Source organism: Nerophis ophidion, linkage group LG04 (genome assembly GCF_033978795.1).
Source record: "Nerophis ophidion isolate RoL-2023_Sa linkage group LG04, RoL_Noph_v1.0, whole genome shotgun sequence".
NCBI lineage: Eukaryota > Metazoa > Chordata > Actinopteri > Syngnathiformes > Syngnathidae > Nerophis > Nerophis ophidion.
The window spans coordinates 17,639,810-17,663,781 of NC_084614.1; the positions used below are offsets into that span (position 1 = coordinate 17,639,810).

At 44.7% G+C, this 23,972-nt stretch overlaps 1 protein-coding gene across 1 annotated transcript; it reads right to left on the reverse strand.

The window, feature by feature from the left end:
- Positions 1 to 1,252: 1,252 nt before the first annotated feature.
- Positions 1,253 to 22,040, reverse strand: zbtb22b (zinc finger and BTB domain containing 22b). The gene is made up of 5 exons (XM_061897263.1): positions 21,836 to 22,040; positions 11,361 to 11,561; positions 6,388 to 7,056; positions 5,897 to 6,187; positions 1,253 to 4,033 (listed from the first exon to the last, which is right to left on the reverse strand). The coding sequence occupies exons 2-5, from the start codon at positions 11,559 to 11,561 to the stop codon at positions 3,119 to 3,121; spliced, it is 2,076 nt and encodes a 691-aa protein (XP_061753247.1). The 5' UTR covers positions 21,836 to 22,040; the 3' UTR covers positions 1,253 to 3,118.
- Positions 22,041 to 23,972: the final 1,932 nt, after the last annotated feature.

The following is a 23,972-nucleotide window of genomic DNA, read 5'->3' on the forward strand; positions in this document are numbered from 1 at the left end:
ACATGTCAAATTACTTCCTTAATGACCGCCATAACCACAACACCAGGGGGAGCTCCACAAACCACGTTAAACCCAGATTCCGATCTAACAAAGGTCTTAACTCATTCTCTTTCTATGCCACATCAATGTGGAATGCACTCCCAACAGGTATAAAAGTAAGTGCATCTCTATCCTCCTTCAAAACCGCTCTAAAACAACACCTCCAGGCAACATCAACACTTTACTAATACCCTCCTCCATTCACATCCCATCTCCCCGGATTATAAACAACTCAAATGTACTTCTAATGTATATACTTGTTCTTATGCTATGTGAACTCACTATGTTCTCTGCTGGCTGGACATATCCTACTAAATAAGACCTACACTGTTTCAATGTCCACATTTCTCTGTTGATGCAATTGTTGATGACTGAAGTTCTGATATCAACCAAAGCTCCTCATCCCACCCCCCGGAGTGTAAATAATGTAAATAATTCAATGTACATACTATGATGATTAACTTGTGTGATGACTGTATTATGTTGATAGTATATATTTGTACCATGAATTAACGTGGACCCCGACTTAAACAAGTTGAAAAACTTATTCGGGTGTTACCATTTAGTGGTCAATTGTACGGAATATGTACTGAACTGTGCAATCTACTAATAAAAGTATCAATCAATCAATCAAAGTCATGTGACATTGGCAAATCGGAAGTGGGTCTGGAGTTTTGCAGTGATAAATATCTTTTTTTTTTTTTAAAGACTGAATTTTAAACCATTGTCTTTTGACAGACTGAAATGTAAACAAAAATTTTGCTCACAAATGTTTTTTCAATGAAATTTTCAGCATTAATTTGATGTTGAAAAATTAAGTTCACACAATTCAAAAGCTATGTAATAAACCTTTATGGTTTCCATCCATCCATTTTTTACCGCTTGTCCCTTTCAGGGTCGCGGGGGGGTGCTGGAGCCTATATCAGCTGCATTCGGGCGAAGGCGAAGTACACCCTGAACAAGTCGCCACCTCATCACATGGCCAACACAGATAGACAGACAACATGGTTTCATATGGGTTAAAATAATTTTCTTTAAAATCTGGGCTGGTTTTGGAAGGTGAAATAGATTAGGATTTAAACCACACAGTAGTTCATTGCTTAATTGAATCTGAAGACCTGTTTTAATCATCACTTCCCAGCTGGAGCTTGGCGGATTACAAAGCAATAAAAAAAAGACTATATGTATGACATCAAAGTAACCAAAGACAATGGTTTGTGCACCTAATAATTTATTGTTACTTTGGTGAACAATAGAAGCACAGCAGTAAAGATGCAGCAACAGTGGACTGTGGAAGAAATGCGGAGACATTTTGTTAAACAGGGAAATCGCTTCTTCAACAAAGTCAAAGGAACTATGAGGTCGTCGAGTTTTTGATGGGAATCCTGTTCATCTGGAGAGGTCAAAAGTGTAAATTACTTGCACTTTTCACGCAGAGAACAACAAACTGATGCATTATACTTGTCTCACACAGTAAGTCAGGGTTGTTGGAGGCAGATATGATTTTTTTAAATAAAAACAAGGAGGTGAAACACAAATGTCCACACAGTGCGTGAGCTGCAAGCTGCAAAGTAAGACCCGTGGAATGGATTCAGAATGTGCTAACATAGAACATGGGTGTTTCTGTCCAGGGAGACCAAATATAGACTTTAAATACATTCAATGCTATAGCAGCATCTTAAACTTTCAAATCCTTCTCAGTATTACAGTCATCGAGCAGTAGTATTACTAGTAGTAGTCAACATTATTTCTTAAAAAAAGTTCTCTAATTCCCCAATCTGTCTTCTCAAAGTCACAAACGCTGTCTTTTTTTATGTTGCCGGGCAGATTAACCCTGACCTCTGCAGAGTCATCAGAACCGCCTCCACGTCTAAAAACCTCCCACTTTTCAATTCAAGTACCTGCGTGCCGACAATAAGTTTTTTTATACGGGGGGAAAAAAACACACAAATCAAACAGTTTTAAAAAGCCATGAAGACGTAACTACAAGATCACAGCACGACACTGCAGCGTTCCTTCGTTTCTTTTGCCATGTTGCATTCTAAAAAACTGGGAAGATGGAAGATTTCAGACATTTGACCACACAAATCCAGCAGATAGTGTTTTACAGATTCAATTAAATTCAAACATACTATTCCTTATAGCAGTGGTTCTCAAATGGGGGTATGCGTACCCCTGAGGGTACTTGAAGGTATGCCAAAGGGTACGTGAGATTTTTTTTAAATATTCTAAAAATAGCAATAATTCAAAAATCATTTATAAAAATATTTATTGAATAATACTTCAACAAAATATGAATGTAAGTTCATAAACTGTGAAAAGAAATGCAACAATGCAATATTCAGTGTTGACAACTAGATTTTTTGTGGACATGTTCCATAAATATTGATGTTTAAGATTCCTTTTTTTGTGAAGATGCATTTCTATTACAATCCCCAAAGAGAGCACTTTAAGTTGATTACTTTTTTGTGTAGAAATCTTTATTTATAATTGAATCACATGTTTATTTTTCAACAAGTTTTTAGTTATTTTTATATCTTTTTTCCCAAATAGTTCAAGAAGGACCACTACAAATGAGCAATATTTTGCACTGTTATACAATTTAAAAAATCAGAAACTGATGACATAGTGCTGTATTTTACTTCTTTATCTATTTTACTATCTTTGTTTCAACCAAAAATGCTTTGCTCTGATTAGGGGGTACTTGAATTAAAACAATGTTCACAGGGGGTACATCACTGAAAAAAGGTTGAGAACCACTGCCTTATAGTGTTGTTCCTGAGTGCCTGGTGGGCGTGGCTTGTATACAAAAAGTCTTGCATTAGCAAATGGGGCGGTTTATCATTGAGCCCTATGAAATCTACCTATCAAGAAACAGTTCTATAAACTATTCTGTTAATGGCTGCACGTACCAGCTAATTAAATTCCAAAGTTGATCATGTTCATCACAAAGATCAGCCATTTTTTTTTTTTTACTGTGTCCAATAGATTCAAGCTTCCCAGTGGTCTAATATGCAACATAAAGGTCCATTTGAAAAAGGTTGACCATCTGCACGAGTCTGCGTCAGTCCAGTCTGGGTTAAGTCACGCTGTCGTTGGCGTCGACTTCGCACACGGTGGGACCTAAAGCCGGACCGCCGAACATCCCGGACCCATGACTTGATGAGGACACGCCCACTAGCGCCCCTGTGGCCGTCATGTTGGCGCCGCTACTCCCAGAGGCGGGCACGCCTCCTCGTCCCCCTCCTCCCAGACCCCCCTCGCCTGGCGGGAGGAGGTGATTGGCGGGATTTAAATCTGAGACATCGTCTCCCCCTCCTCTCAGCCCGCTGTCACAGCCCTGGCTCGGCCCGCCGCGGCGTTCGCAGTGCGAGCGGTGCCTCATGAAGCTGTCGCGCCACATGAACTTCCTGCCGCAGCCGACGCAGTCGTACGGTTTGAGGCCCGTGTGTGTCTTCATGTGCTCGGTGAGGTGATGCTTCATCTTGAATTTCTTGGCGCACACAGGGCAGTGGAACGGTCGCAGGTCAAGGTGCATATTAATGTGGCGGTCCCTCATGCTCTTGTGCGTGAACGTCTTCCCGCAGTGACACATGAACACTTTCCCCATACTTGCGCCGCTGCCGTCTGCGCCCTCGCCTCCCATGCTGCCCTGAGCCGACAGGTGGGCGGGGCCATGCTCCACACTGGGCCCTTTGAAGGAGGCGCCGACCATCATTGCACCCGCCATGCCCAGAGGAGGCGGTGCGGCGGCGTCCATTGAGAGTCCGGGCGTCTGTCCGTAGACAAGGAGCTGGTTCCCCTGCATGTCCAGAGGGTAGAGCTGGGCGCGGGCCGTGGCCGCAGCCTGAACCTGGCCCAACAGCGCAGAAACTGCACGGTTGGAGTTCTGGTTCTGACCTGCAGAGTTTTCGTGAAGGTGATGAGCTAAAGCCGGGTCCAATAAACTGCTTTCGAACTTCAGGAAGTCCTCTGAAGACTGGCAGTAGTCCATCTGGACAAAAACACACACGGTTCATTGAACGTTTGCCAAGAACCATAGGAAACAAAATGGGGGACGTCTTCGAGATCGTGTCAGGGCCGTAAACAGAGATGGGACGGCGCCTCTGAGAAAGGGTATTTTTGGGGTGTCAAAACTGTGACTAAGTTCGTTTGCGTACTCTGTTTGCACTCGCAATGTGTCTTTCTCCACGATATTCCACCCTTTTAGCATTTATCCGCAGGCATTGAATACACGACCCAGGTACTTCCCTCTTCAGATTGGTCACGTTAAACGTCAACTGTCTCCTGGTCAGAGCAAATCAAAGAGAACTTTTACCATCGAACTGTGTCTCTTTTGAAAAGATTACAGTACATAGACAAAATAAGACAATGTTGTGAATATTGACATTTAATATGTTTGTTCTACACCAGGCATTCAAAACCTTTTCAACCTCGGGCCCCAACCTTTCCACTACAGAGGAAATTGGAGCCCAATCAAAAAATGAACACGGAATGAGTAATCCTACTCTTAATTTAATAGTATTCAATAATTATATCTTACAATTTAACAAGATAAACCGTGTCAAATGATATGAAAGTATGTGTTTATCACAAAGATTATGATCAAGGCTTAGGTTAGGCTGATTCAAATATATTGCAAAAAAAGTGACTCATAAAAACTGATGAAAAATAAATTATATACAATAATGCAGTGATAAAATAAATACATTCATCCATTTTCTACCGCTTGTCCCTTTTGCGGTTGCGGGGGGTGCTGGAGCCTATCTCAGCTGCATTTGGGCGGAAGGCGGCGTACACCCTGGACAAGTCGCCACCTCATCACAGGGCCAACACAGATTGACAGACAACATTCACACAGCAGGGCCAATGTAGTGTTGCCAATCAACCTATCCCCAGGTGCATGTCTTTGGAGGCGGGAGGGAGCCGGAGTACCCAGAGGGAACCCACGCAGTCACGGAGAGAACATGCAAACTCCACACAGAAGGATCCTGAGCCCGGGATTGAACCCAGGACTACTCAGGACCTTCGTATTGTGAGGCACATGCACTAACCCCTGTACCACCGTTCTGCCCACAAATAAATACATTCTCACAAAATTAATAATGAATTATATAAAAATATGTTTTCTAAATAAACTGTTATAAAATGAAAATTAAATTTTTTTAAAATACGGCTTCACCACTTGAGTCCTAATTTTTGCGCTTAAGAAACTTCCCCTATGCCTTCAGCTCCAGACTTCTTCAGTTTGTTTAATATTGTCATTAGTGCTACAAGTGTCCGTTTTGTCCTTGGGAAAGACACCTCACCCTTGCTCCCAGTGCCACTCATACTGCTATATGAATGTTTGGTGGTGGTCGGAGAGGCCGTAGGAGCAAACTGGCAGCCACGCTTCTGTCAGTCTACTCAGGGCATGTAGCATACCACCACCAAATGTGAATATGGAGTGAATGAATGATGGGTTCTTACTTCTCCGTACACGCTTTGAGTGTCTAATGTACAGAAAAACGCTATATAAATGTAATCCCCCCACGTAAAAGTGTATTACAACTGAGTACCGCAAGTTGATCCGACTGGCAAATAGACACATTGCGAGCGCAAATAGAGTCTGCATGCATCATGAATCTTTGAAAAATTAGCCTGGTTTTTACGCACAAGGATTTTGACGCCAAATATTCTCCAACTCTCACTTAGCCTTGGATGTGTTAGCCCACATAAAAACATTTATTTTTGCTTCGTCACATTCAGAGATGATACTTTGCTATGCTAAATGGGGTAGGTGTTAGCGACGTTTCTGTTTGATTTCTTATTTTATGGATTGGTACGACAGTTTTAAGCCGTTAAGTTACGTGCTCACCTGCGCGTCCATGTCGCTCTCGGCTCGGCCTCCCGCCTCGGCAGACAGAGTTCGAACGTGCGAGATGCCGAAGTCCCCTCCGTCTCTGTCCCTGCCCGGCGCCGCTCCCCTCTCGTCCTCCTCGTCGTCGTCCTCTTCCTCCCCTCCGCCTTCTTCCCCCGACACCACGATGAGGTCGTCGTCCTCCACCTGTTCCGTTTTGACCACAACCCACTGCTTGCGGGGCATGATGCTTGGCTGGATGTAGGCGGGGCGTTTCTGCAGCGGCGACTCCGACGAGTCTTCCTCGTCCTTTGCGGGAGAGCAGACAGAATCAAAACAGCTGAGTGGTTACGAAAAGCCTTTGTATGCTTTACTAAAACGTTTAAAGGAGACCAAAATAGCCGATTTGTGTAATAAGTACAATGGGCGGAGATAGAAAGCAGTATGGGAAGCTTCTTGGTGGAAAAAATGGAAAAGTGACCGTTGCAGTTTTTTGTTCACTTCCTTACCTGATAGGAGGAAACGCCAAAGCCATCGCTGACTTCCTCCTCCGACACAGAGTTGGTTTTCTTCCTACATCCGCTGCCCACTCCTCTTCCTCTCTTTTTTTGGTGGTATGCCTCATCTTCTTCGTCCTCTTCGATCATGAAGGCATCCTCCCCAGATGGAGTACAGTAGCTCGGCGTGTTGCTGGCCATGCCTCCTTCCACTGAAGTTCCAGCCGTGACAGGTCCGCCGTCCCTGGGGCTGAAGTAGTTTGTGCTGCTGGGAGATTGGCTCTCGCTCACTGATGGGCGGCTTGGAGGCTGGGAGGCACGAGAGGTCTCTTGTGACGCCGCCAGTCGAGCTTGATCCCGGCCATGGCTGTCATCGCTTCCACCCGCAACCCCGTTGCTGTTGCAGTAACCTACGATAGCAGAGACTCCGCCTCCAGAGGCTTGTGGGACAGCGCCACCTCCGCTTGCTCCTCCCCCTGCGGCCCTGCCTTCCTTAAGCAGCTCGGTGCATTTATCCACAATGTGCCACATTTGAAGGACGCTTCCCACCGTCAGGTAGTTGACGATGTCCTCGCGCAGCATCCGGAGCTGACCCGTGTAGGCGCAGCTCAGCACGCTCTCAAACGCGAGCGGGTCCATCACTGCCGGGATGGAGACAGTGGACATGTTCTTCAGGAGGACCTTGAAGGACAATCAGACAAATTAGCACAAAATTAACTTCAAACACACACACAGATAGCGACGTAGCAGAAGATCCAGAATTTACTAGGGCTGGGCAATATGGCTGAAAACTGTATCAAAATTTAAGGGTTTCATATTGGTCGGTATCTATAATTATTGATATTTATGACATATCCAAAATAAGGACCAGGAGAGAATTATATATATATATATATATATATATATATATATATATATATATATATATATATATATATATATATATATATATATATATATATATATATATATATATATATATACACACACACATATATATAAATGTTTTATTTCAAATGTAACTTTCTTCTAAGTATAGTCCCCTTGGTTATCAAGGCAGAAGGGAAAATGCATGACAAAACAACCATGGAAAACACTCAATTAATGTAAACAAATTAGTAAACTCACTTTAAACTTTTCCCAATAACCTCTTAAAGTGGAGATGCAAAAATGAGGAATATGTAAGAAATGCTTAATAAAGTGTAATACAATAGTGCAGGGGTGTCAAACTCAAATACAGAGTGGGCCAAAATTTAAAACTGAACAATGCCGCGGGCCAAGGTTGAACAAATTAACCTTTTAATAGGGACCCAAACAAGTTTTGCATTGAACATCGAACAAGCAAGGCTTATATACAGTAACTTTATAGTGACATGCAAAATCTAGTTTCAAATAATAATAATAATAATAATTAAAAAATATCAATGGAATATCAAATATAACTTAAATACAAATTTAATGCCTCTTTTCTATTTGCAGCCATCTGAGGTAAATATCAAAATATATTGTAGCATCCCGAAAGAGTTAGTGCTGCAAGGGGTTCTGGGTATTTGTTCTGTTGTGTTCATGTTATGTTACAGTCAGTGGGTTTGTCATTCTTGTTTGATGTGAGTTCACAGTGGGCGCATATTTGTAACAGTGTTAAAGTTGTCTATACGGCCACCCTCAGTGTGACCTGTATGGCTGTTGACAAAGTATGCTTGCATTCACTTATGTGTGTGTAATAGCCGCAAATATTATGCGAGTGGGTCTGCACACTGTTTGTATGGAGGAAATGCGGACGTGACGGCAGGTTGTAGAGAACGCTAAAGGCAGTGCCTTTAAGGCACGCCCTCAATAGTGTTGTCCGGGTGGATTTTCAGGAGGGGCACTGAACTTTGGGAAGATTGGCAAGTGAGAGAAATTGCGGTGTTACAGCGGCACCGCTGCTGTGTAATAACAGCTTGCCAGCTGTAATGTTAATTTAATATTGCTTCAAGGGCCACGTTAAATTACACGGCGGGCCAAATTTGGCCCGTGGGCCAGAGTTTGACACCCATGCAATAGTGCAAAGTGTGAAAATGTAAACAGAAAGAAACCTGAGAAGAACTATTTTCTGCAGGTTTAGTGCCAGGAAGTTACAGCTGCTCTCTAAAGCAGTGGTTCTCAACCTTTTTTCAGTGATGTACCCCCTGTGAAACATTTTTTAAATCAAGTACCCCCTAATCAGAGCAAAGCATTTTGGGTTGAAAAAAAGAGATAAAAAAGTAAAATACAGTACAATCTCATCAGTTTCTGATTTATTAAATAGTAAAACAGTGCAAAACATTGCTCATTTGTAGTGGTCTTTCTTGAAGTAATTTTGTTGAAGTATTATTCTATAAAATATTTATAAATAAATAAATGGGTTGTACTTGTATAGTGCTTTTCTACCTTCAAGGTACTCAAAGCGCTTTGACACTACTTCCACATTTACCCATTCACACACTGATGGAGGGAGCTGCCATGCAAGGCGCCAACCAGCACCCATCAGGAGCAAGGGTGAAGTGTCTTGCTCAGGACACAACGGACGTGACGAGGTTGGTACTAGGTGGGATTTGAACCAGGGGCCCTCGGGTTGCGCATGGCCACTCTCCCACTGCGCCACGCCGTCCCTATAAAGGATATATATATATAAAGGATTTTTTAATTGTTAATTGCTATTTTTAGAATATTTTTAAAAAACCTCACATACTCCCTGGCATACCTTCAAGTACCCCTAGGGGTACGTGTACCCCCATTTGAGAACCACTGCTCTAAAGGGTGAGCGCGGCTTAGGTGGTGTAGTAAATCCCGTCTTGCAGGAGGTGAGCGTCTTGCTTTATTTACAGGCCACATTGGTCTGACTACGGTCCCTTTCAAAAAAATAAATTACCATACTGTCGAGTAGTGCTGGGCAATATGGCCTTTTCTTTAATATCTCAATATTTTTAGCCCATGTCACGATACAATATATATATATCTCGATATTTTGCCTTAGCCTTGAATAAACACTTCATGCATATAATCACAGCAGTATGATGATTCTATGTGTCTACATTAAAACATTCTTGTTCATACTGCATTAATATATGCTCATTTTAAACTTTCATCACAACTAAGTCAATTTAGCAAAACTGCATTTATAAAACAGTTATTAAGCAGTGGCACAAACATTCATGTCATTTCCAAAACAGAAAGCGCAACATTGTCGGAGACATTTTAAAAAAAGCTATTAGTGCACTTTTGTGCATGATGTCACTAAGATGACATATCAAAACATAACTAAATTAAAGTGCACTTTTTGTACAGAACGCCACTAGAATAGTTAAAAACAAATTAAGTGCACTTTTGTGCATGATGTCACACAATATATTTCAATAACTGTCAAATTAAAATGAGCTGCATAATAGGTTCCTGCGGATGTTATCTCCTTCAATTGTTGACCTCTTTTTTTTCATACGGTGTTGATCTGGAAATAGTTGCTTCGGCATTTTGTTGGTGTGGCACCGGCTAGAGATGTTGACAAGCGGAGTTTCAAGCACTCTTCATTCTCTAGCGCAGGGGTCTCAGACACACGTTATTTTGCGGCCCCTGCATTAGTGGAAAAGCGGCAAGTGAGTGAAAGTGACAGAGACGTTGCCATGGAGATGAGGGTTTTCTTACGTGCCCGGCTGCAGTCACACCGCGACACCTGTCCGTCAGTAATAACAGTCCCAAATAATCTGGACCAATTCAAATTGTTATTTTAATTTTTTTTATTGTTTAATTTGAATTGCCTCACACAGCGAACACTACATATATTTCTATGTGACGGCGGATAACACTCCAGGATCCGCCGACCGCCGTGTTGCTGCAGGGAGGAAAAGCGGAACAACACACATTGCGGAAATAATGTGTGTTTTGCGACATCCCAAATTAATTTAAATAAAATTATTCTCCGTGCGTCGGCTAAATACAAATATATTCCATGCTGAGGAGTATGCAAACATTTTTTTAGGAAATCTTTTCTTGCGGCCCAGCCTCACCCAGACTCTGCATTCAGTGGCCCCCAGGTGAAGTGAGTTTCAGAACCCCGCTCTAGCGGGTGACTTTTCAAATTATGCCATATTAGCAGTGCTGCTACTTTTTGTAGCAACGCTTTTGCCGCATAAATGTTGAACATATTCCCGCTTGAAGCCAAACCACCGCCGGGCGATGGATCCCGTGCTGTTTTTCTTGGGAATTAATTATTCCTCCATTTGTTACCATATTTGCACCTTCTCTCTCTCGTATTATCACACGCAACTCACCGCTAGCATCACAGCTAACATTACAATGTCGCTACCTCTATGCTCCGCGGGAGCGTGTGACGTCGCACACGTGACGTTTGTAAGAAGTGCACTTGTTTAAGTCTCTGTGAGGAGAGACAAGGAGTGGGAAACGCATGCAGAGTAACGCCCGCAGCTAAAAGCAACTGCGTGAGAATGTATACTCGAATATCATGATTTAGTCATTTTCTGTATCGCACAGAGACAAACCTGCGATATATCGAGTATATCAATATATCGCCCAGCCCTACTGTCGAGGTGACTTTTCCTGTTTCATCCACTATTTCCTCTCTCTGCAGCAGTTTTTTTTAGTTTATTTTTAGTTACGAGTTTGAGTGCATTAAAAAAAGAACAACAGAGGTGTTCTTGTCTTACATAAGGTTTGTGAAAGATGAGCAAAAAAAGTGCAGTTCTCCTTAAAGATCCAACAGTGCAAAATGTTAATTCTTGCAGTTTTTAAACTGGTCTTAAAATTGTAGGGTATTCATATTCGCTTTCATTTAAGAATATTGACATGTTCCTAATTTGTGATTTTATGTTCACACACAAGTGCTGTCTCTTAAGCGTTTTGTGACATCCTAAATTAATAACCAAAAGACAGCTAATCTGCCCTGACCATTCAGATGCCTGCTCCTTTGTTCGCTTGTTTATTAGCAACTTCCGAGTCAAAGGTCCTACCTGGTCATGGAAGTATGGCGAGGAGGCGGCCAGGACGCAGCGGTGTGCCTTGAACACGTGACCCTGGACGTGGATGGCCAGGTCACAGAGCCGGCCGTCCTCTCGTTGCTGGTTCAGGCTGTCCAGCACCGAGGCCTGAGTGCTGGGGAAGCACACCTGGAGCACAGAGCTGTCGCCCACCTCGACGGGGGTAGACTGCATCTGGGGAACACAAAGTCGCAAATGAACAATTTAAGTGACAAGCACACCAAAACTCAAATAAATCTAATTAAACATCTTTCCATTCTGAAAATGACCATTATACGTCAACAAATTAACACCTGGAACGCCGTCAAGATAGCTTTTACAACACGAAACATTTAGTAGCTTCATAGTATCACTCAAAAACATGCTTTGTAGTATCACCTAAAACTTATGTAATGTATCCAAACAAAGAAGGAATGAGTGTTTTTGATACATTTTAACATTAGTGTCAATAGAACATATTAAAACAAAGTACAAGCAGACGCATTTTGGCAAAAAAAAAATAACGATAAATGTGAACCTATAAACACTGAAGCAGCGCTCTACAAAAGGTGCTTTAAAACATAGGAAGCTGCAGTGTTTTGACTACTTTTAAATCACTAATCCTGGCCTCCATGGCGACAAAGTATGTTTCTTACAAGTATCATCCCTGCAGGACGAGGAAAAGCTAAAGATGCTTCACTTAAAAGTGTACGACCGGGATGTCAAACGTACGAACAGGTTTTATCAGGCCCGCGTGACGATTACCATGAATTGATCAACGTGGCTTCGATTTAAACAAGTTGAAAAACTTATTCAAGTGTTACCATTTGGTGGTCAATTGTACAAAATACGTACTGTACTGTGCAATCTACTAATAAACGTTTCAATCAATCAATCACTGAGTTTGCCAAGTATAAAAATGAGCTGTTTTTTTGAATGAAAGAAACTGCTGTTCTAAATGTGTCCACTTGACACTTCACAATCGTAATTCTGTTAGGCAAGTAAACAGTTTATACCTGGGCCAAGCAAGAGGAACACCCAACTCTACATGCCCCTAAAGCTGACCAACACGCCGGATTGTAGTCAGCTCGAGGCGTGTCTTAATAAAATTAAACAATGGATGTCCGCTAACTTTTTGCCACTCCACGCTAAGAAAACGGAAATGCTGATTATCGGTCCTGCTAGACAACAACACATATTTATTAATACCACCTTAACATTTGACAACCAAACAATTACACAAAGTGACTAGGTAAAGAATCTGGGTATTATCTTCGACCCAACTCTCTCGTTTCAGTCACACATCAAAAATGTTACTAAATAGCCTTCTTTCATCTCTGTAATATCGCTAAAATTCGTTCCATTTTGTCCACTAGCGACGCTGAGATCATTATTCACGCGTTAGTTACGTCTCGTGTTGATTACTGTAATGTGTTATTTTCGGGTCTCCCTATGTCTAGCATTAAAAGGTACAGTTAGTACAAAATGCGGCTGCGAGAATTTTGACAAGAACAAGAAAGTTTGATCATATAACGCCTATACTGTATATACCTTAATATACCTATATACATATATATACAAAATATATACCTATACTGGCAAACCTGCACTGGCTTCCTGTGCACTTAAGATGTGACTTTAAAGTTTTACTACTTATGTATAAAATGCTACACGGTCTAGCTCCATCCTATCTTGCTGATTGTATCGTGCCTTATGTCCCGGCAAGAAATCTGTGTTCAAAGAACTCCGGCTTAATAAATGGCTTTGACACTACTTCCACATTCACCCATTCACACACACATTCACACACTGATGGAGGGAGTTGCCATGCAAGGCGCTAACCAGCACCCATCAGGAGCAAGGTTGAAGTGTCTTGCTCAGGACACAACAGGCATGACTAGGTGGGGATTGAACCAGGGACCCTCGGGCTGCGCACGGCCACTCTCCCAACTGCGCCACGCCGTCCCTATATAGTGATTCCTAGAGCCCAAAAAAAGTCTGCGGGCTACAGAGCGTTTTCTATTTGGGCTCCAGTACTCTGGAATGCCCTCCCGGTAACAGAGATGCTACCTCAGTAGAAGCATTTAAGTCCCATCCTAAAACTAATTTGTATACTCTAGCCTTTAAATAAACCCCCTTTTAGACTAGTTGATCTGCTGTTTCTTTTCTGCTCTGCCCCCCTCTCCTTCAATGAGTGGGAAACCCTGCATTTAGCACCCTCCTTGCCCCTAAATGTCTCTGTCAAACACACACGACAGGAAATCTATTTTTGGCAGGCACTCACAAGACCTGTATACCGTACAACTAGTAGCTACAGCTGCCAAACCCTGCAAAAAAAACGGTTCCTGTTATCAAAGCCACTACACCGTATTTTCGTGACCATAGGGCGCACCGTATTAAAAAGGTGCCGTGTGAGTTACGGGTGCTATTTCTGTATTTAACGCATAAATAAGGTGCAGCGTATTTTAAAACATACACTAGCATGCATGGATGCTGTTTTAAAAAGGCAGCAGGAGCAAACCTGAGTTGGATTGTACTTTATTGAAGTATTTATCAATGTACTCACATTCTTTTTTTATCAATCCTCATCCACAAATCCATCAAAGTCCTCATCTCAAGTGTGTCCGAAATGAACAGCTAGGCAAGTTCTCCATCAAACAAGCCAGATTCCCTCTCCTCATTTTCACAGTCAGTCTCGTTGTCCATTACCTTAGCAAGCTAGCACAACAGTAAAAGCCGACTTCTCTTGTGTGTATCGATTCTCTACCGTGCTGGTCCCCTTCTTCTTCACAGTGTGCTTCACCGGGATGTCGAAAGTGAGCGGCACCTCGTCCATGTTGGTGAAGTGTTTGTTGGCAATTTTGTTATTTACAACGCACATAGCAGCACTATATGCTCACTGGGGTCGTACCTTTAGTATCCTCTCTCACCTGAAACCTTCACCCTCTAACGGCCACATGCTGTCCTCCGTCACGTTCGCTTTTCCTCCATATAAACAGCGTGCCAGCCCAGTCATATAACAACTATGGATTTTGGAACTCAGTGCACACACAACAACCTATTAAGTTAAAGTATCAATGATTGTCACACACACACACACACACACACTAGGTGTGGTGAAATTTTCCCTCTGCATTTGACCCATCTCCTTGTTCACCCCTTGGAAGGTGAGGGGAGCAATGGGCAGCAGCGGTGGCCGCGCCCGGGAATAATTTTTGCTTATTTTAACCCCCAATTCCAACCCTTGATGCTGAGTGCCAAGCAGGGAGGTAATGGGCATACTTGCCAACCTTGAGACCTCCGAATTCGGGAGATGGGGGGATTTGAGGTGGGCGGGCTTGGAGGGTGGCGGTGTAAATTGCAGCACCCCAGAAGAGATAGTGCTGCAAGGGGTTTTGGGTATTTGTTCTGTTGTGTTTATGTTGTGTAATAGTGCGGGTGTTTTCCCGAAATGTGTTTGTCATTCTTGTTTGGTGTGGGTTCAGTGTGGCATATATTTGTAACAGTGTTCAAGTTGTTTATACGGCCACCCTCAGTGTGACCTGTATGACTGTTGACCAAGTATGAATTGCATTCCCTTAGGTGTGTGTGTAAAAGCCGCTTATATATTACTGTATGTGACTGTGCCGGCACGCTGCAAACATGGCTGAGAAGCGGACGAGAGAGCCAGTGCCTTAAGGCACGCCCCCAATAATGTTGTCTGGGTGGGAATCGGGAGGATGGTCGCCCCAGAAAGGCGGGCGCTAGAGCCAGTGCCTTAAAGACACACTCTCCAATAATGTTGCCCGGGTGGAAATTGGGAGAAATTCGGGAGAATGGTTGCCGCGGAAAAGCGGACGCCACATCCAGTGCCTTAAAGGCACGCCCCCAATAATGTTGTCCGGATAGAAATCAGGAGAAATTCGGGAGAATGGTTGCCCCGGAAAAGCGGACAACATTATTGCCTTTAAGGCACTGTCTCTAGCGTCCGCTTTTCCGGGAAAACCATTTTCCCAAATTTATCCCGGTTGCCACCCAGACAACATTATTGGGGGCTTGCCCTTAAAGCACAGGCTCTAGCGTCCGCTTTTCCGGGGCAACCATTTTCCCGAATTTCTCCCGATTTCCACCTCGACAACATTATTGGGGGAGTGCCTTTAAGGCACTGGCTCTAGCGTCCACTTTTTCGGGGCAACCCTTTTTTATAAATTTCTTCCAATTTCCACCCGGCCAACATTATTGAGGGGGTGCCTTCAAGGCACTGGCTCTCACGTCCGCTCTTCCGGGGCAACCACTCTCCCGAATTTCCAAGGCACGCCCCCAATAATGTTGTCCAGGTGGAAATCGGAAGAAATTCAGGAGAACGCTAGCCTCGGGAGATTTTCGGGAGGAACAATGAAATTCGGAAGGGGTGAAAAGTATGGGTAATGGGTCCCATTTTTTATAGTCTTTGGTATGACCCTGGATTCGATAAGAGATTCGATAAGGAATAGGTTCGATAATAGGATTTGATAATAGGCTCGAACTCGATAGTCTGGACATGCCACTGCCTAGAACTTCACAAGAACGTCACCCAATAGATGCACAGTTGTCAAACTATTGTTACAAATAATCCAGAAGACAACAGGCAGAGTCTGGTAGGAATATTTTAAAGGCCAACTGATAGTTTATATATCAATGATGAAATATTAACATTGCAACACCTGCCAATACGGCCGGGTTAGTTTACTAAATTGCAATTTTAAATTTCGCGCAAAGTATCCTGTTGAAAACGTTGCGGCATGATGACGCGTATGATGACGTGTGCACGTGACGGCACGGATTGTAGCGGACATTTTGTTCCAGCCCGATCCCAGCTATAAGTCGTCTGCTTTAACCGCATAATTACACAGTATTTTGGACATGTGTGTTGCTGAATCTTTTGCAAATTGTTCAATTAATAATGGAGACGTCAAATAAGAATGATGTAGGTGGGAAGATGCGTATTAGTGCTGCCTTTAGCAACACAAACACAGCCGGTGTTTCCTTGTTTACATTCCCGAAGGTGAAGCTTTACTATGGAACAGAGCGGTCCAGCGAACATGGTTCTTTACCACATGTCAACCGGCAGGTTTCGGTGAGAAAATTGTGGTAATAAGTCGGCTCTTACCGTAGACATGAGCGGAGCTTGCGTCGTTCCTCGTGCACCTGTCAAAGAGGCAGCTGCGGACTCTCTTGCCTCCTCCGACCGGCTGCCCCTGAACGTGGGATGCTTCCACCGTGGAGGAGGGGGGGAAAAAAGCTCAGCCTGGCCCGACCGGCGGCTTTTGCCTCGCCGAAAAACTTGGCTTCCCTCAGAGACACTGGCGGTCACCACACCCGTGGCCACACCCCTCTGACTTTCAGGTACAACTATATAATCTCACTAAAACACTAGTAACACAATATGCAGATAAGGGGTTTTCCAGAATTATCCTAGTAAATGTGGCTAATAACATCTGAATCGCTCCCACTGCCTTGTCTTTTTTTTTCTTCTTCTAATCCTTCACTCTCACTATCCTCATCCACAAATCTTTCATCCTCACTCAACTTAATGGGGAAATCGTCACTTTCTTGGTCCGAATCGCTCTCGCTGCTGGTGGCTATGATTGTAAACAATGTGCGGATGGGAGGAGCTCCACAACCCGTGACGTCACGCGCATATCGTCTGCTACTTCCGGTACAGGCAAGGCTTTTTTTAGCGACCAAAAGTTGCGAACTTTATCGTCGATGTTCTCTACTAAATCCATCCATCCATCCATCATCTTCCGCTTATCCGAGGTCGGGTCGCGGGGGCAACAGCCTAAGCAGGGAAACCCAGACTTCCCTCTCCCCAGCCACTTCGTCTAGCTCTTCCCGGGGGATCCCGAGGCGTTCCCAGGCCAGCCGGGAGACATAGTCTTCCCAACGTGTCCTGGGTCTTCCCCGTGGCCTCCTACCGGTTGGACGTGCCCCAAACACCTCCCTAGGGAGGCGTTCGGGTGGCATCCTGACCAGATGCCCGAACCACCTCATCTGGCTCCTCTCGATGTGAAGGAGCAGCGGCTTTACTTTGAGTTCCTCCCGGATGGCAGAGCTTCTCACCCTATCTCTAAGGGAGAGACCCGCCACACGGCGGAGGAAACTCATTTCGGCCGCTTGTACCCATGATCTTATCCTTTCGGTCATGACCCAAAGCTCATGACCATAGGTGAGGATGGGAACGTAGATCGACCGGTAAATTGAGAGCTTTGCCTTCCGGCTCAGCTCCTTCTTCACCACAACGGACCGGTACAACGTCCGCATTACTGAAGACGCCGCACCGATCCGCCTGTCGATCTCACGATCCACTCTTCCCTCACTCGTGAACAAGACTCCTAGGTACTTGAACTCCTCCACTTGGGGCAGGGTCTCCTCCCCAACCCGGAGATGGCCCTCCACCCTTTTCCGGGCGAGAACCATGGACTCGGACTTGGAGGTGCTGATTCTCATTCCGGTCGCTTCACACTCGGCTGCGAACCGATCCAGCGAGAGCTGAAGATCCCGGTCAGATGAACCCATCAGGACTACATCATCTGCAAAAAGCAGAGACCTAATCCCGTGGCCACCAAACCGAAACCCCTCAACGCCTTGGCTGCGCCTAGAAATTCTGTCCATAAAAGTTATGAACAGAATGGGTGACAAAGGACAGCCTTGGCGGAGTCCAACCCTCACTGGAAATGTGTTCGACTTACTGCCGGCAATGTGGACCAAGCTCTGGCACTGATCGTACAGGGAACGGACCGCCACAATAAGACAGTCCGATACCCCATACTCTCTGAGCACTCCCCACAGGACTTCCCGAGGGACACGGTCGAATGCCTTCTCCAAGTCCACAAAGCACATGTAGACTGGTTGGGCAAACTCCCATGCACCCTCAAGAACCCTGCCGAGAGTATAGAGCTGGTCCACAGTTCCACGACCAGGACGAAAACCACACTGTTCCTCCTGAATCCGAGGTTCGACTATCCGACGTAGCCTCCTCTCCAGTACACCTGAATAAACCTTACCGGGAAGGCTGAGGAGTGTGATCCCACGATAGTAGGAACACACCCTCCGGTCCCCCTTCTTAAAGAGAGGAACCACCACCCCGGTCTGCCAATCCAGAGGTACCGCCCCCGATGTCCACGCGATGCTGCAAAGTCTTGTCAACCAAGACAGCCCCACAGCATCCAGAGCCTTAAGGAACTCCGGGCGGGTCTCGTCCACCCCTGGGGCCTTGCCACCGAGGAGCTTTTTAACTACCTCAGCGACCTCAGCCCCAGAAATAGGAGAGTCCACCACAGATTCCCCAGGCACTGCTTCCTCATAGGAAGACGTGTTGGTGGGATTGAGGAGGTCTTCGAAGTATTCCTTCCACCGATCCACAACATCCGCAGTCGAGGTCAGCAGAACACCATCCGCACCATACACGGTGTTGATAGTGCACTGCTTCCCCTTCCTGAGGCGGCGGACGGTGGTCCAGAATCGCTTCGAAGCCGTCCGGAAGTCGTTTTCCATGGCTTCCCCGAACTCTTCCCATGTCCGAGTTTTTGCCTCCGCGACCGCTGAAGCTGCACACCGCTTGGCCTGTCGGTACCTGTCCACTGCCTCCGGAGTCCTATGAGCCAAAAGAACCCGATAGGACTCCTTCTTCAGCTTGACGGCATCCCTCACCGCTGGTGTCCACCAAGGGGTTTTAGGATTGCCGCCCCGACAGGCACCAACTACCTTGCGGCCACAGCTCCGATCTGCCGCCTCGACAATAGAGGTGCGGAACATGGTCCACTCGGACTCAATGTCCAGCACCTCCCTCGTGACATGTTCAAAGTTCTTCCGGAGGTGGGAATTGAAACTTTGTCTGACAGGAGACTCTGCCAGACGTTCCCAGCAGACCCTCACAATGCGTTTGGGCCTCCCAGGTTTGTCCGGCATCCTCCCCCACCATCGCAGCCAACTCACCACCAGGTGGTGATCGGTAGAAAGCTCCGCCCCTCTCTTCACCCGAGTGTCCATAACATGAGGCCGCAAATCCGATGACACAACTACAAAGTCGATCATTGAACTGCGGCCTAGGGTGTCCTGGTGCCAAGTGCACATATGGACACCCTTATGTTTGAACATGGTGTTTGTTATGGACAAACTGTGACGAGCACAAAAGTCCAATAACAAAACACCACTCGGGTTCAGATCCGGGCGGCCATTCTTCCCAATCACGCCTCTCCAGGTTTCACTGTCGTTGCCAACGTGAGCGTTGAAGTCTCCCAGTAGGACAAGGGAATCACCCGGGGGAGCACTTTCCAGTACTCCCTCGAGCGTTCCCAAAAAGGGTGGGTACTCTGAACTGCTGTTTGATGCATAAGCACAAACAACAGTCAGGACCCGTCCCCCCACCCGAAGGCGGAGGGAGGCTACCCTTTCGTCCACCGGGTTGAACTCCAACGTACAGGCTTTGAGCCGGGGGGGAACAAGAATTGCCACCCCAGCCCGTCGCCTCTCACTGCCGGCAACGCCAGAGTGGAAGAGGGTCCAATCCCTCTCGAGAGAAGTGGTTCCAGAGCCCTTGCTGTGCGTCGAAGTGAGTCCGACTATATCCAGCCGGAATTTCTCGACTTCGCGCACTAGCTCAGGCTCTTTCCCCCCCAGTGACGAGACGTTCCACGTCCCAAGAGCTAGCTTCTGTAGCCGAGGATCGGACCGCCAAGTGCCCTGCCTTCGGCTGTCGCCCAGCTCACAATGCACCCGACCTCTATGGCCCCTGCTATGGGTGGTGAGCCCATTGGAGGGGTGACCCACGTCGCCTCTTCGGGCTGTGCCCGGCCGGGCCCCATGGGAACAGGCCCGGCCACCAGGCGCTCGCCATCGTGCCCCACCTCCGGGCCTGGCTCCAGAGGGGGGCCCCGGTGACCCGCGTCCGGGCGAGGGAAATCTGGGTCCATGATGTTTCTTCTTCATAAAGGTCTTCGAGCTGCTCTTTGTCTGATCCCTCACCTAGAACCTGTTTGCCTTGGGAGACCCTACCAGGGGGCTTTATGCCCCCGGACAACATAGCTCCTAGGATCATTGGGACACGCAAACTCCTCTACCACGATAAGGTTGCAGCTCAGAGAGGAGTTCTCTACTAAATCCTTTCAGCAAAAATGTGGCAATATCGCAAAATGATCAAGTATGACACATAGAATGGACCTCTGAATCGAGGTTTGTACCGAACCGAAATTTTTGTGTACCGTTACACCCCTACAATAAGCAGATAAGGGATTTTCCGAAATTATCCTGGTAAATTTGTCTAATAACATCTGAATCGCTCCCACTGTATAGTCTTTTTTTGTTCTTTTTCTAGTCCTTCACTCTCACTATCCTCATCCACGAATCTTTCATCCTCGTTCAAATTAATGGGGAAATTGTCGCTTTCTTTTTCTGCTGGTGGCTATGATTGTAAACAATGTGCGGATGGGAGGAGCTCCACAACCCGTGACGTCACGCGCATATCGTCTGCTACTTCCGGTAGAGGCAAGGCTTTTTTTTTAGCGACCAAAAGTTGCGAACTTTATCGTCGATGTTCTCTACTAAATTCTTTCAGCAAAAATGTGGCAATATCGCAAAATGATCATGTATGACACATAGAATGGACCTCTGAACCGAGGTACGTACCGAACCAAAATGTTTGTGTACCGTTACACCCCTACAATAAGCAGATAAGGGATTTTCCGGAATTATCCTAGTAAATGTGTCCAATAACTCTAAATCGCTCCCACTGTATAGTCTTTTTTTTATTTGTTCTAGTCCTTCACTCTCACTATCCTCATCCACAAATCTTTCATCCGCGCTCAAATTAATGGGGAAATCGTTGCTTTCACGGTCTGAATCGCTCTTGCTGCTGGTGGCCATGATTGTAAACAATGTGCGGATGGGAGGAGCTCCACAACCCGTGACGTCACGCGCTCATCGTCTACTACTTCCGGTACAGGCAAGGCTTTATAATTAGCGACCAAAAGTTGCGAACTTTATCGTCGATGTTCTCTACTAAATCCTTTCAGCAAAAATATGGCAATATCGCGAAATGATCAAGTATGAACCGAAATTTCGGTGTACCGTTACACCCCTAGTGTGAATCTGAGTGTGAATGTTGTCTGTCTACCTGTGTTGGCCATGTGACTTGTCCAGGGTCTACCCCACCTTCCGCCCGATTATAGCTGAGTTAGGCACCAGCGCGCCCCGCGGCCCCAAAGGGAATAAGCGGTAGTAGATGGATGGATGTTTTTTTTTTCAATTGTACGCGAGTTGACCACATTAATTACTTTATGTTGCTCTCCACCGAGTTTCAGCGGTATAAAGCGAACAGCGGGGCCCAGGAGGAGTTAAAAGGCGGCACTGTCAGACATTACTCACCGCTTCCATCCATCCGGACAGCTGTGGCGTTAGCATATTAGCTCGCGCCGAAAAAAAACAAACATGGCTGCCCCGCCGTCACTCACCTCGCTCTTTTAGCCGACAACCTCACTTCCCACCGGGAAGAGAGCCGTTAGCCAGCGCCGCTGCCCATCGGTGACCCCGGTCTATCCGGTCCCAGAAGTTTTGGAACCATTGTTGGAAGGTGACGTTCTCCTGGACGACAGTCGACACGCCAGCAGACGGCGACACTTTCCCTTTAAGGGACGCCAGACACTGTGCCGACACAAAATGAGAAAAACACCAGAACCTTCCACAGAAAAAAAAGAAGACATATTTTCACGATGGTTAGCATCGTGAAAATATGTCCTCTTTTTTTTTTAATGTGCCATTTTGCCAAAGGTTACCCAATGTAAAAACAAAACCCTGCTCGCAATAAATATACACTCACACCAGATACTTTTGAAGTATTTTATTTTATTATTTTATTTTTTTTAAATGTGCCATTTTGCCCAATGTTACCCAATGTAAAAACAAAAACCTGCTCGCAATAAATATACACTACTCACACCAGATACTTTTGGAGTATTTTTTTTTTTTAATTATATATATATTTTTAAATGTGCCATTTTGCCAAAGGTTACCCAATGTAAAAACAAAAACCTGCTCGCAATAAATACACACTACTCACACCAGATAATTTTGAAGTATTTTATTTTATTATTTATTTTTTTTTAAATGTGCCATTTTGCCCAATGTTACCCAATGTAAAAACAAAAACCTGCTCGCAATAAATATACACTACTCACACCAGATACTTTTGGAGTATTTTTTTATTTTTATTATATATATTTTTTTAAATGTGCCATTTTGCCCAGTGTTACTCGATGTAAAAATAAAAACCTGCTCGCAATAAATATACACTACTGGCACCAGATACTTTTGAAGTATTTTATTTTTTTATAATTTGTTTTTTTAAATGTGCCATTTTGCCAAATGTTACCCAATGTAAAAACAAAAACCTGCTCGCAATAAATATACACTACTCACACCAGATACTTTTGGAGTATTTTTTTTTTTTTTTTCCTATTAGAACAGGGGTGTCAAACTCAGTTTAGATCGGGGGCCACACGGAGAAAAATCTACTCCCAAGATGGTAAAATCACGGCACGATAAGTTAAAAATAAAGACAACTTAAATAAATGATAAACGGTTTGTACTTGTATAGCGCTCTTCTACCATAATGACACTATTTCGACATTCACACACTGATGGAGGGAGCTGCCATGCAAGACGCTCACCCATCAGGAGCAAGGGTGAAGTGTCTTGCTCAGGACACAACAGACATGACGAGGTTGGGGACCAGGGACCCTCGGGCTGCGCGTGACCACTCTCCCAATGCGCCACGCCGTCCCAGACTTCAGATTGTTATCTTTGTTTAAAAATAAAACGAGCACATTCTGAAAATGTACGAATCATAATGTTGTTGTTTTGTTTTTTTTCATTTACATGTTGCGGTTTATAGTATTCTATTTTTAGGGACCAAATGTCCCTTTGGGAAAGAGGACCCTATTGTATTTCTAAGGTTTTATTCTTTATTATATTATTCCGCCGCCTCTTCAAGCTGTAATTTGACCCCCTTAACATGCTTCAAAACTCACCAAATTTTACACACACTTCAGGACTGGCGAAAATTGCCATCTAATAACCAAAACTCAAAATTGCACTCTAGCGACCCCTAGGAAAAAACAGACAAAACTGCTTGTAACTTCCGGTAGGAATGTTGGCGAGACATGAAACAAAAACCTTTATGTAGGTCTCACTTAGACCTACATTTTAATAATTGACATCCTTCAGCAAAAATCAACAGGAAGTTGGCAATTACCCCTTCAAAACAAATGTTTTGTAAAAATCCGTCATCTTGCAGCTTTAATTATTTGTTGTTATTTATACTTTCTGAATAAATTATGTGATAATGTTCATCAGTCAACACATTGGTGTTCATTCCCAATCTCATCATGATTCAGAAATGATATCAAAATCAAATTACAGGATGTTATTTATGTAGTTTGCTCATTTTCCTCGACTGATGTACTAACATGTGGTTTATTTTTTTTTTACATATGGAGCATCATCTGCAAAGATACAAATAATTGCTATTGCGACACCTAGTGGACACATTTAAACAGTGGTTTCTTTCATTCAAAAATGTCAACTAATTTT

Bases quoted from the DNA above. Each gene is read 5' to 3' on its own strand.
- zbtb22b (XM_061897263.1), bottom strand. From the start codon at position 11,561: ATGCAGTCTACCCCCGTCGAGGTGGGCGACAGCTCTGTGCTCCAGGTG. The intron at 7,057-11,360 runs GTAGGACCTTTG...TTGTCCTTCAAG, and splicing joins CGCCATACTTCCATGACCAG to GTCCTCCTGAAGAACATGTC. The intron at 4,034-5,896 runs GTGAGCACGTAA...GTTTTTGTCCAG, and splicing joins AGAGCGACATGGACGCGCAG to ATGGACTACTGCCAGTCTTC.